At 48.2% G+C, this 11,997-nt stretch overlaps 6 protein-coding genes across 6 annotated transcripts; 3 read left to right on the top strand and 3 right to left on the bottom strand.

The window, feature by feature from the left end:
• Positions 1-63: 63 nt before the first annotated feature.
• On the bottom strand, positions 64-1,188 carry N7503_005245 (period circadian protein; the record flags this gene model as incomplete). The annotated part of the gene is made up of 1 exon (XM_057064792.1): positions 64-1,188. The coding sequence occupies one exon, from the start codon at positions 1,186-1,188 to the stop codon at positions 64-66; it is 1,125 nt and encodes a 374-aa protein (XP_056922535.1).
• A 1,070-nt stretch (positions 1,189-2,258) lies between these two features.
• N7503_005244 (multidrug resistance-associated protein) lies at positions 2,259-3,412 on the top strand (the record flags this gene model as incomplete). The annotated part of the gene is made up of 3 exons (XM_057064791.1): positions 2,259-2,474; positions 2,527-3,093; positions 3,134-3,412. 3 exons carry the CDS (start codon positions 2,259-2,261, stop codon positions 3,410-3,412), a joined length of 1,062 nt encoding a protein of 353 aa, XP_056922534.1.
• Positions 3,413-4,707: 1,295 nt separating this feature from the next.
• Positions 4,708-6,924, top strand: N7503_005243 (uncharacterized protein; the record flags this gene model as incomplete). The annotated part of the gene is made up of 9 exons (XM_057064790.1): positions 4,708-4,780; positions 4,846-5,160; positions 5,223-5,334; positions 5,402-5,473; positions 5,585-5,643; positions 5,937-6,176; positions 6,279-6,468; positions 6,529-6,608; positions 6,719-6,924. The coding sequence occupies 9 exons, from the start codon at positions 4,708-4,710 to the stop codon at positions 6,922-6,924; spliced, it is 1,347 nt and encodes a 448-aa protein (XP_056922533.1).
• A 535-nt stretch (positions 6,925-7,459) lies between these two features.
• N7503_005242 (DUF3716 domain-containing protein) lies at positions 7,460-8,113 on the bottom strand (the record flags this gene model as incomplete). Its single annotated transcript, XM_057064789.1, has 1 exon — positions 7,460-8,113. The coding sequence occupies one exon, from the start codon at positions 8,111-8,113 to the stop codon at positions 7,460-7,462; it is 654 nt and encodes a 217-aa protein (XP_056922532.1).
• A 368-nt stretch (positions 8,114-8,481) lies between these two features.
• Positions 8,482-9,836, bottom strand: N7503_005241 (HNH endonuclease signature motif containing protein; the record flags this gene model as incomplete). Its single annotated transcript, XM_057064788.1, has 2 exons — positions 8,482-9,062; positions 9,122-9,836. The coding sequence occupies 2 exons, from the start codon at positions 9,834-9,836 to the stop codon at positions 8,482-8,484; spliced, it is 1,296 nt and encodes a 431-aa protein (XP_056922531.1).
• Positions 9,837-10,587: 751 nt separating this feature from the next.
• Positions 10,588-11,864, top strand: N7503_005240 (uncharacterized protein; the record flags this gene model as incomplete). The annotated part of the gene is made up of 4 exons (XM_057064787.1): positions 10,588-10,595; positions 10,655-11,008; positions 11,062-11,359; positions 11,511-11,864. The coding sequence occupies 4 exons, from the start codon at positions 10,588-10,590 to the stop codon at positions 11,862-11,864; spliced, it is 1,014 nt and encodes a 337-aa protein (XP_056922530.1).
• Between the last annotated feature and the right edge of the window lie 133 nt (positions 11,865-11,997).

Raw genomic sequence — 11,997 nt, 5'->3', positions numbered from 1 at the left:
AAAACTTCAATCTGTAATCAAACATAGCTCCACTGTATCCCGGCCTTCGCGAACTTAAATGGTTCAGAAGGTACGCTGCACTCCGGGTGCCCCACTATCAAGATCAGAATTCACACGAGGATCGATCTTGTTGGCCAACTTGGAGGAGTGGGGGCCCACTGTACCTCCAGTCGCAGTGTTGTTGTAGCTGCTACCCGCAAGAGTGTTGCCATGGGCTCTGTTACCCATGTCTGAATCAACACGGGGGTCGGCCTTGTTGGCTAGGTTCGAACTGTGGGGTCCAGCGGTTGTGGATGACGGAGCGGTGCTGTAGTGGTTTCCAAGTCCTCCAGCGGTTGTGGATGAGGGAGCGGTGCTGTAGTTGTTTCCAAGTCCTCCAGCACGAACACCTCTGTTGTCCATGTCCGAATCAATACGAGGGTCGGCCTTGTTGGCCAAGTTCGAACCGTGAGGACCGGCAGTTGTGGATGTGGTAGCGGTGTTGTAGTGGTTTCCAAGTCCTCCAGTGCGAGCGGCTCTGTTATCCATGTCCGAATCAATACGAGGGTCGACCTTGTTGGCCAAGTTCGAACTGTGGGGACCGGCAGTTGTCGATGCAGGGCCGGTGTTGTGGCTGCTACCCGTAAGAGTGCTGTTGTAGGCTCTGTTGTCTAGGTCCGAATCAATGCGGGGGTCGGCCTTGTTGGCCAAGTTCGAGCTGTGGGGGCCGGCAGTTGTCGATGCGGGGCCGGTGTTATAGTTGTTACCCGCAAGAGTGCCACCATGGCCTCTGTTGTCCAGGTCTGAATCAAATCGGGGGTCCGCCTTGTTGGCCATGTTCGAAGTGTGGGGACCGGCAGTTGTCGATGCGGGTCCGGTGTTGTAGAGGTTGCCTCCATGTCCTCCGACATGAGCCCGGCTATCGTCAACTCGGGGATCAGCCTTGTTGGCTAGCTTCGAATCGTGAGGGCCAGAACCAGAGGTGGTGGTGTTAGGAGCGTTGAAATAAGCACCTGACACATCCTGGGTTGGAGCATGGCTCGTCGCTGTCGAGTCCACACGAGGGTCAAGCTTGTTCGCCAGGGCTGAGTTGTGTGGGCCATTGTTGGCGGTGTTGGCAGTGTTGGTGGTGTTGGTGGTGTGGGCGGAGTTGGTTGTGGAGGAGGAGTGGCCAGTGAGGACCTCCTCAGCTTTCTTCATGAGACCCATGTTGGATAAAAATTGATGAAAATGATAGAAAGGATAAAATCTGGATCAAGATGATATAGTAATGTTTGAGTATTGCTTTGGTTGTTAAAAAAAGTAATGTTCAATTGTTGCTCAAGGGGGACATTTATATAGAGCTTCCCCAGATACTACTCAGGTACTACCCCAGCAAACATGGCACATTTATGACGTTGTATTTGATTATGATGCTAGTCAGCTTCAAGACATTCCAATAGCAAATAAAAATAAAGTCTTCTTGATTGCATTTGATTCGCTCGTTGTCGCGTCAGTGGCGTTTTGCGGGTTGAGCGCCCAGTTTTGCCACAGTGGGGACCTGTCGCAATGCGCCAAAACAGGTCCAGTGTTTACCACCACCGGTTCATATTTAGGCCTTCAAAACCACATCCCTGCACATTGGCCACAAAGCTGGCCGCCGATCATTTCGCAATACATTCCTGGGCATATGTAACAAAGAACTGATGTAAGTATTCCATCATGGCTTCAATTGAACTACATCCAGTTGTAGTACAGTGCCTTTACTGATAGCGTTGAGGCAAAATCCAACATCTCATTGTGTAGTACTGTAGACTAGGCGTCAACAATGGCTACTTTTGACATCATGCCAAGCGTCCCAGTTACCTGAGTATTAGCCATTAAATCTATACAGTACGTGAATGACTCCAACACTTCAACATGCTCCCGGGTCGACTATGCAGAATGCATAAAGCGCATAAAGTGGTGTGAATAGACAGAATCGAATTGGGGTTTCACTTGGAAGCTGGGGGTGCTTTGTTAGGGCTCACTTGACTCGGTCATCAAACGGAGCCGATAATGTATAGGCATGCCGACCTGTGGAATCTGTGAAGCTTATGGTATTTTCAGAATAATATCCTCAATAGCCTCGGAGAGCCGACGGCATAATCAACCAATCGAAACAAAACCACCAAGGCAGCCAATGAATTCAATCTAATAAGGTCTCGATTGTGTGCCTCACTAGCTCATTGAAGATCGTGACCTCCTCATATTTCCCTCTCATCCTTTTATATGAGATTGAGAGAGATAGACGCAGCACGATGCCTTCAGGGTTTTCTTTCGAAGCGGACAATGCCTTCGGCCCTGTGATGGATTCTGGGTGCCGCGATGGCTTTGATTTCACCCTGCTGTTTGAGCAGGCCACATTCGGCCTCATCCCTGCGGTCGCGTTTCTCCTATTATCTCCTGTTCGGCTACAAAGTCTCGCAAAATGTGAAGTGCGAATCCAATTTAATAGATTGAGGTCTGCGAAGCTGGTGAGGACCTTCGCACCATTACCTAGAAGGTCTGACTTATATCGTAGCATAGACAACTATCTTCGCGTTTGCCGCGATCCAACTCGCCCTGCTCATAAGCTGGGCACAGAACGCTAAGCCCTATACAAAAATCTCCGTGGCATCTGGAGCGGTTAATCTGGCAGTGGCAATGGTAATTTTAGTCTTATCGTGGATGGAGGATGAGAGATCAGTCAGACCGTCATCACTCCTTGCCATTTATCTTTTCTTCACCCTACTCTTCGACATTGTGCAGACAAGGACTCTTTGGTTAGCGCGCGGTCGCGCTGGAAGTCTCATTCCCAGCCTATTTACGGCTAGTGTGGCTATAAAGACGTGGATGCTTCTTCTGGAGAGTTTAGGGAAGCGGAAGTACCTCACAGGTACATATCGTGGTCTGCCACTAGAGAGAACGAGTGGTATCTTGGATCGGTCGTTGAAGTGGTGGTTGAACCGTCTTTTTCATGCTGGTTTCCGATCGTTGCTCACCGTGAGTGATTTGAATGTCCTTGATAAGCCTCTGGAGTCTGCAGGCGCGGCCAGAAAGACCCAGCGAGCTTGGGTCCAACGTCAGCGCCCTGAACGCCGCTTTGAATCCCCTGTGCAGATGTGTTGGGCTCTCAAGTCCTCATTGGCACTAGTTAGTAGTTTTTCCTCGACTGTGTATGATGGGATTTACTTTTGCGCAGCCTTTCCTTATCACTTCCATGCTTAGCCGGCTTGATGATCCACATGCCGTGATGAACGATGGCTACGGCCTCATCGGCGCTACGATTGTTATCTACCTGGGAATCGCTATTTCCACGCTGTCATATAACCACATGCTAAATCGATTTACGACAATTTTCCGAGGGGCCGGCTCGTCGATGATCTATGACCATGCGTTGCGTATCCCCGATGGCAGACTGGAAGATCGTTAAGCCACGATAACTCTCATGACCACCGACATTGATCGGATTATCGCTTGCCTGATGACTTGATTGAATGCCGGGCTCGTACTATTGAGGTCGTAATTGGCATTTCGCTACTTGTTCTTCGTATAGGATGGGTTTGTCTGATGCCATTGATTATCGTGATCCGTGGGTATCCCAATAACCTTACATCACGTTACTAGTTGCTGATAACTACATAGTAACTAGCGTAGGGAGTACGTATATCTCGAAGAATATTGGGGGGCAGCAAAAATTATGGGTTAATCCATTCAACAGCGCATCGCAATCACCCGTTCAATGCTGGGTGATATCCAAAATGTTAAGCGGATGGGATTAAGTCAAACATTCCTTGATCTCATACAGGACAAAAGGGTCCAAGAAACCCATCGGATGGCTAGACATCGATGGAGCATCGTTTGGCAAAACATGATCCAGAACCTACGATGGGCAGTAGCACCAGCGTTGACTTTCGCAGTCTACGATGCTCAAGGAAAGGAACTCGATGTGACCAAGGCCCTCAGCAGTCTGTCAATAATAACGCTTCTCACTTACCCGGCCTCTAAGCTGCTTAGTGCAGTTCCTTCCACGGCGGCAGCTACGGGATGCTTCGATAGAATCCAAGCAGTTCTCATGGTACCGACTAGTCACCATGGAAACAAGACACCTCTTCTGGTACCACTGAAGAAATTACACTCACTCGAGCGATAGCTCCAGTAAGCTGCAACCTATATCATCCTTGAGTTGCAGGACTGCTGATTCCACGTCCCCCGTCATATCTATGGAACGAGTCAGTATCCGCCCAGTTCCATCAGCAAAGATAGTACTACGAGATATTTCTCTACAAGTCCTAGCTGGAGATTTGGTAATCATTCTGGGACGAGTGGGATCTGGAAAAACCACTCTGCTTCGGGCCTTACTTGGCCAAGCAGTTTGACAGGAAGGGGTGACTACAGTGAAGTTTCAGAACCCGGCCCTTTGCGCCCAAGTCCCTTGGATCCCGATGCAAACCATCCGAAACGCAATTTGCGGGATAACAGGACCGGTCACCGCTGCAACGATTGATTATCAGTGGTATAAGGACGTTCTTCCTGCACGTGCCCTGCTTCCAGACCTGGAATCTTTTCCCGAGGGTGATGCCACGCAAATCGGCAATGGATCCGGAAATAAGTTGAGCGGCGGCCAGATGCATCGTATTTCCCTTGCACGGGCTGTGTATGCTCGTAGGAGATTTGTGCTGTTAGATGATGTACTCAGTGCATTGGATCGGAAGATAGGCTGCCATCATGGAGCGTCTTTTCGGAGTTGACGGGCTTCTGCGACGAATAGTTTCGACGGTTGTGTTGGTGACTCACGAGGGTAGGACTCCCTTTGACAATGTCGATGCCACAGATTCCTGTTTTTGTGCACTGACAACTCGACAGTTGAATGTCTATTGTATGCGGACCAGGTGCTGGTTATTTCGGACGGGAATCTCCGCCGGGAAGACGCCCCCGAGAGAAGCATCCACCAAGCTTTGCTACCCGACGCTGTAGCAAATGAGGGCTTGGAGGAAAGTACAGAATTGACAATGAAAGATAAAGCAGCCGAGATCTCTAAAGCGAATGATATTAACGATCTCAGAAGAGCAACAGGAGACTCGGCTGTTGATAGGTACTACTTGCGCTACATTGGCTGGACGAATGCTATGATTTTTGTTTTCTTCGTGACTGTCAATGTCTTCTCCAGTACATACAGCCGTAAGTGAAACATGATTTCATACCGGGTACTCCTTGCATAACCGACATTGGTTTACATATAGAGATCTGGCTCGAGCGGTGGGCTAACCGTGGCGGGGGTCAGAAGCCCCTCTATGTCACAATATACTTCCTCCTCGCGATTTGCAACATCATCGGGAATGGTGGCTGCATTTGGTATGTTGAGTGGTCTCCATAGGACTGAGCCACCCGGACAAGTAACCAATTGTCTCCAAATGATTAGGGCTATCTTGATCCTGATTTCGCCGGCAACGGCACGCCGCCTTCAATACGTCGTGTTGAAGACTGTTATAAGGTACATACTCGAATTTTTATCTTTTCGGGTCTTCGTCCCCGCTGATCTCTGAAGGACGACATCGCAATTCCTTGCAAAAATTTATACTGGGTTAATATTGAACCGATTTAGCCAAGACATGACTCTCATTGAAAGCCAATTGCCTATCGGCGTGCTGATTACTGTCTCAAGTAAGTCCCACTTCCTTACATCTGTCACGATTTGTCCCGTACAGATCTTGATTTCAATATACAATCCATCGACTATCATTGGCACTCTTGAAGTTAGGGCTTACCATGCTTATGATTAAAGATCTCTTTTCTTCAATTGCTAGCGCCGCACTCATTGCTACGGGCTCGAAATACATGGCTATGTCCCTTCCTTTCCTAATATTTGCTGTCTTTTTGCTACAACATATTTATCTAAAGACATCACGACAGCTTGGAAAGCAAAAGCCCACTTTGCTCTCATTTCCTCGATACAGTTGAGGGACTTGCTACAATCCAAGCATTTGGGTGGGAATCAGACTTCCAAAGCAAGAATTCAAGACTCTTGGACGTCACCCAACGCACGTACTATATGCTGAACTGCATTCAACGTTGGCTTAGTCGGGTCCTGGACCTCATTGTTGCCGCAGAAGCCATTCTTGTCGTCAGCCTTGCGGTATCTTTGAGGCAAAGCACTAGCGTGGGATTACTCGGTGTCTCACTTAACAGCATCCTCTGTAAGGCATGCCTACCCATGGGCCAATCTTTCAATCTCTTAATTCTTCCCGAACGGATTTTTCAACCTATCATCCTTGCCTTTCTGACTAAACCTCGTTAAGCATTCAACGGAAGTCTCTCACCTTTGACCTTGGGCTGGATACAGCTCGAGATATCACTTGGTTCAATCTTAAGAGTCAGGAATTTCGAAATGGACGTCATCAGTGAAGTCACAAGCGGAAAAATAGAGCCGCCCAGCGATTGGCCTGATCAGGGCGCAATAAACGTTTCAAACGTTACTGCCCAGTACCAGTAAGAATTGCACAGAGATGAATAGTTTTTCGTTTTAGTCACTAAAATGATACTGAACAGTCCAAAGGCTATTGCCTTGAAGAATATTTCCTCATTGCTTCTCCTGGTCAGAAGGTCGGTATTCGTGGGCGCACTGGGAGGTAAGTAACAACTTTGCTTTTTTAATCCGGTGAAATACTGGAAATTTGGCCTGACCCCTTTCTGTTACGAGAAATTAGTGGGAAAAGCTCTCTATTATCAGTATATTTAGGTGTTCTCAGTATCACGAATGGATCAATTCTGATCGACAACGTTGATCTTGCCACCATTCCACCTGAAACGGTCCGAGAAAGGCTTGTCACCATTCCCCAGGATCCATTCATCATGGTGGGATGTACATTCGGATTGAACACAGACCCCACTGGAAAGTCCTCCGATGCAGATATCGTCGCTGCCCTAGACCGAGTAGGGATCTGAAAGGGCGTGTTGGACGACAGAGGAGGACCGGAGGCCGAGATAACCAATACTTTATCTCTATCGAGAGGCCAACAACAATTGCTCGAACTCGCCCGTGCGATACTGGAAATACAGGCAAGCAATTCCAAGATCCTGCTTATCGACGAAGCAACTAGCAGTGTCGACATGGGAACGGATACTCTGTTCAGGCCCTTCTGCGACGTGAGCCGTTTCTTTCATGCACGATTCTCACTGTGGCACACCGTGTCCATACACTCATGGATTATGATTTAGTCTTTGTTCTAGATCAGGGGATAGTGATAGAGATGGATGGGCCTAGGGAATTTGCTAGCCAGAAAGATAGTGTTTTTAGCAGCCTTCTGCATAGCCAGACCCGTTGATCGAGACCGCCCAGTGAAACTCAATAGTTGATGATCTACTAAGAGTCGGTCCACTGTCAGTCATTCGAATAATCATTGACTACGATATATTGTGCTCTTTGTAACAATTTGTATGGCAGTTCTGACCTTTAGGGAGGCTTCATGGATGAACGGGCTTAATAGCTCCCCCAGTGGCGAGTCTGGCTGGCTTGCCTCCTCTCTTCTAAGGCCTGTATCTCCTGGCTCTTCTGTTGAATGAGAGCATCAATTTCTGCCCGTTGAATCTCCAGTCTCGACCGCTGTGCCTTGGCGTGGGATATGTCGAGGTCCAGGCTCTCAATGGTGAGGGGAGGGTTTGGCTCTTCCTGAAGGCTGCAGCGGTCTTTATAGCCACATAGATGACAGTTGGCACAGTATGACTCTCCAGGCACACGGACACATCGATCAAATACCCCGATACCCCGCTGGCAATGTGTGCATTGGTGGCTGTTTTCCAGCAGTTTCCCGGTTGACTGCGCCAGCAGTGCCTCGGCATTGCACTTTTTCTGGGCTATGAAGCCATCAAACATGTAGCCAGTCCATGGTAGATTCCCCTTCTTGGTGTGGCCTGGTGGCCGTAGTGCTGGCTCGCGTAAGAGAGGGAGGTCACTCATGGTGTGTAGCAATGTCCCATTTTTGAGAATTTGAGACCTGCTGCGAAGCCAGTAGGCTGCCTTGGCTCGATGCGCCCATTCACCTGGCTCCATAGTGCTGCCTCCGACAGTTGGCGGGGACGGGATTGAAGTGACTTCCATCACTGTGTTAATGTTATCAATGGTAACTCCGCTCATACCGTCCCGAGGCCCTGACGTACCGTGTGTTTGGAGTGTTCAAAGTGAACTTGAGAAAAAAGTCCCGTTGTAGCGTGGGTGATCCGAGAGAGCAAGTCGAGTGGAGGTAAGGTGAGGATCAGGACGAAAGTAATCATCATTCAAGCTTCATAGCAGAAGGAGTGAGATGGAGAAGAAAGGAGAAGAGCAGAAGGGTGAGGTGGAGAAGTCAGGAAAGAAGACAGAGAGAACTAGCGTCAGAGATCGAAAAGAAAAATATGAAATTGAGTCATACTCCCTAGTATAACCACCAAGCTAATAAAAATACATGAACCTAACCCAGCGATGAAATACCACGATTAAACCACATAAAGACGAGTGATACAGGGCTAAAGGATTTTCAGACTCTCCAGAACCGCGTCCCGCAGGCTGTCGCTTTCAGTATTCTCAATTCGTCCACTGCGCAGGCGCCGCAATTCCGATCCTAGGATCATTCCAGCTTCTTCTGCTTCGCTATTGTCTGCTGGCTCATCGAAAGTATTGTCATCAACAAGCCGCTCAGGGATTTCGCATCCTGAAACACAGCGAGCCAACGCCTTCAAAGTTGACTTATGGAGGTAGGGTCCTTGCGAGGGCCAGAATGTTCTGACATCAAATTTGCTGGGGGCAAAGTCAATATTAAGTCGTTTGGCGTTGAGGTAAGAAATTAGGAATCGGAAGTATAAGTACCGCCGACGCGGACGGTTGTCAGAAAGGAATGTCAATACTCGATTATCAAGATCCTTCAGACGATAATAATCTCCATCCTGCTTTCGAACGATTGTGTCACTCATATTTCGAGACCGAAGGTCAAGGAGGACACATTTCCAAGTAGTAGGCGTTTCGAATTCACCAACAGCATTAGGAACGGGCAATATTGAAATTATTCCTTCATCAAGGAGCTCTTCGACTTTGCGATGCAAGCAGAGTGCTAGTCGATTGGTTTATTAGTTAAATCTTAGCCAATGTAAAGGGAGTCAGCCTCCTTACCGTTCCGACAGTCATCTCGTACAAGCTCTCTATCCTCGTCACCAAACAGATAAGACACCTCTTCGGGGCTGAGGCTTTTTGGGACGATGTGAGCTGCTTTAACAGCCGCTGCATCAAGGTGGATGCCAAGGACATGACAGTACGAGTCTCCTGGATCACAAATTTTGTCCAAACCGTAGAATCGATTGACATTTCTCTTAAAGTCCTGAGGCTTAAATGGGGGCCCTGGGTTCTTAGATTTCGAAGCTGCCATAACACGTGGGACAATCGTGTCCCGATAGGCTCTTTCAAGGAGCCCTTCCTCGAGAACTGCATGGTGTCGTTGTTTCTTCAACGCGACGTTTTCTTCTAGATCGTCTGCAAGCATCCTCGTCTGGCGTTTCAACACAGTGAGCTTTTTGGCACTCGAACGAAACTGATCTAGGCAAGGGCCTAGCTGTTCTTGAAAGACAGTATCGTTTAGGGCACCTGTGGTTCTGGCTTCATCCAGTCCCTCCTTCACGCATTTGAAGTAGTCTTTCTCACTGGCAAGGGATTCAATTTTTGCCTCCAGGAAATCCGAAACCGTCGTTTCAACTGATGCCTGAGAAATTGCGGAAACCTTTGAGGCAGCGCTGATCGACCGAGCTTGGCGAAAATGGATAGCGTGACGGCGACCTTGGGACATGAGAGACGAGATCCGGTCAGGGATCGCGAACGGGGGATTCAGATCCATGATGATGTTGATCAGGAATATGAACAGCAATCTTTGGGAATTCGCGAATAAAGGTTAATACCTAGTAGATCGAAGAGCAGGGAGAGTTTCGAAATCTATCAGCGGAGGAAGGTATGTGGAGTATGGGAAGGCAGCGCCTTCGGTTCTCCCGTAACGGTGGGATACTAAACCAAATCGAACATAAAGTTTAACTTTTCAACCTTTATTTATCACAGAACAGCTCTAGCTTATAGTATTAGTCATATTAACGGAGGCGATAGTTTGCCTACTAGGGGCGAACAAAAAAAATCAAGGGTCTTGAATGTTCATGTACCAAGTGTAGAAGCTCGCTATTAAATTATTCGAGGCCGTTGTTTAATATGTTTGCATTGTCTTACTGCGTATATGCTTGCATCAAATCTGCCTTCAAATCAAATTCTATATCAGGCCCACCACAATTGATACTAAGTTTAATCATATACCTAGGTCAATAGATCCACACTATGTACCTAAGGTGAAATACACATGTAGGCTGATAGGTCCACATTATGTACCTAACTTTGGACCCATACCCAGGATTCATAGAAAACTTCACGCGTCCTAACTTCACGCGTCCTAACCTCACTTCTCTTGTTTACCTCCCAGCCTTTCACCTGCCAACTTTCTTCTTTCTACCCTTACAACTCCCTACTCTCTCGCCTTTCTCATGAACTCTAAGTCCGGCTGCGTTGGATCCTCTTGATCCTCAACAGCAGATATGTTTCCGTCAAATATGTTTGGGTAGGTCACCTTCGCCTTTCGTCTAAATGAAGAACTTGACTGATCAGACTGATGAACAGCAAACCCCGCCGAAATTTTGGGTCCATCCCGTTGACCCCTCCAGTCACAATTGAACGACCCACTCGACCTGATCATGCCGAGAACGAGGATCCCACCACACCTACCAGAGGACCTGCAGGAAGGGGACCATCAAATCCTCACAACGCTGCTGCCGGGCCTTCGAATCCGTTCCGGAGACCTCTTACTCTACGGGACACTGAACGGCTTGAGGAGGATAACTTTCGTGGCAACTTTAACACTGATGGGATTGAAGGCGCCAATCCTGAAGATGCTCATAACAAAGGGAAAGGTTCTACACTCCCAATCGATGAAACTCTTCTGGGGACTTCCGTGGGTCCTAGGCTAGGAACCGTGTAATTCAACCCCGTTTTCCTAATTTTACAATCCCGCTAATATCATCTTTCAGTTATGAACGTGGACCAAATGAGACACAATTCGGTAAAGGCAAGACGATTCCCGCAGCCACAGTTGGTCACAAAGTTCTTCCTCCCGGACCCTGGGCTGAACTGGTAATGACAACCCCATTTTCTGTTGCGGTAGAGGGTGAACTGATCAAATCCGACCTGCTGATCAAACTCCGAACAATGCCACCTCGGCAAGAGCTCGTGTTACGATTTGGCCGTAAGGTGGTTACCACAGGTCTGGTTTTGATCCAGGAAATCAACAAAAGCATCAACAATGTCGAGGCTACGCATATCCAAGTGGTTGGTACTGTTCAAGTCGGGGCCGCTAAGTGCTTTCATTGTTTACGTTCGACTGGCCCTTTTGCACATTGTGTGACAGCGCCCGGCGCGGCTGCCTGTGGCAATTGCCACTGGAGGTCACAACAGCACCGCTGCTCATTCAACGACCTAGAACGCCCAGTACCGTCTAGCCAGTCGCTACGCGGTCCCACGACGTGTCATTGATAAGATCTCAGCCCTGAAAGCTGAAGCGGTGATACTTCTCGAGAAGATTCAGGAGCTGAAGGAAGAGTTCCGTAAGACCGACGATTACACTGTCGAAACCATCGAGTCAAATCCCGAGGCTACTCTACCCGCGTTATCACCAGAGGTGCACGAACAGAAAATGAAAGACTACTTCCGGCTCCTGCGATTCAATTTCTTGAACAAGCTTCGTGGGAAATTCGGAAAGGGAGACAGGGACTTTGCGAAGATTGAAGACCGTGCCCAGAATTTGATTGAGATGATCGATGACTTGACTCTCTAAATGTATTTCAAAAGTAGCCATGGCTTACAATTTGATTATGATCTGGAATGCTCAAGCACTTTGAGTAGTTACTTACGTTATGGAGTGGATCTCTTCAAGCTCTACAAGGAATACATAAGCTTATATGTAGTCA

This window comes from Penicillium pulvis, assembly GCF_028828015.1.
Source record: "Penicillium pulvis strain IBT 33274 chromosome Unknown contig_23_segment0_segment0, whole genome shotgun sequence".
In the NCBI taxonomy this organism is placed as follows: Eukaryota; Fungi; Ascomycota; class Eurotiomycetes; order Eurotiales; family Aspergillaceae; genus Penicillium; species Penicillium pulvis.
The sequence above is the reverse complement of the archived record's forward strand: the minus strand, read 5'-3'. Positions and strand labels throughout refer to the sequence as shown.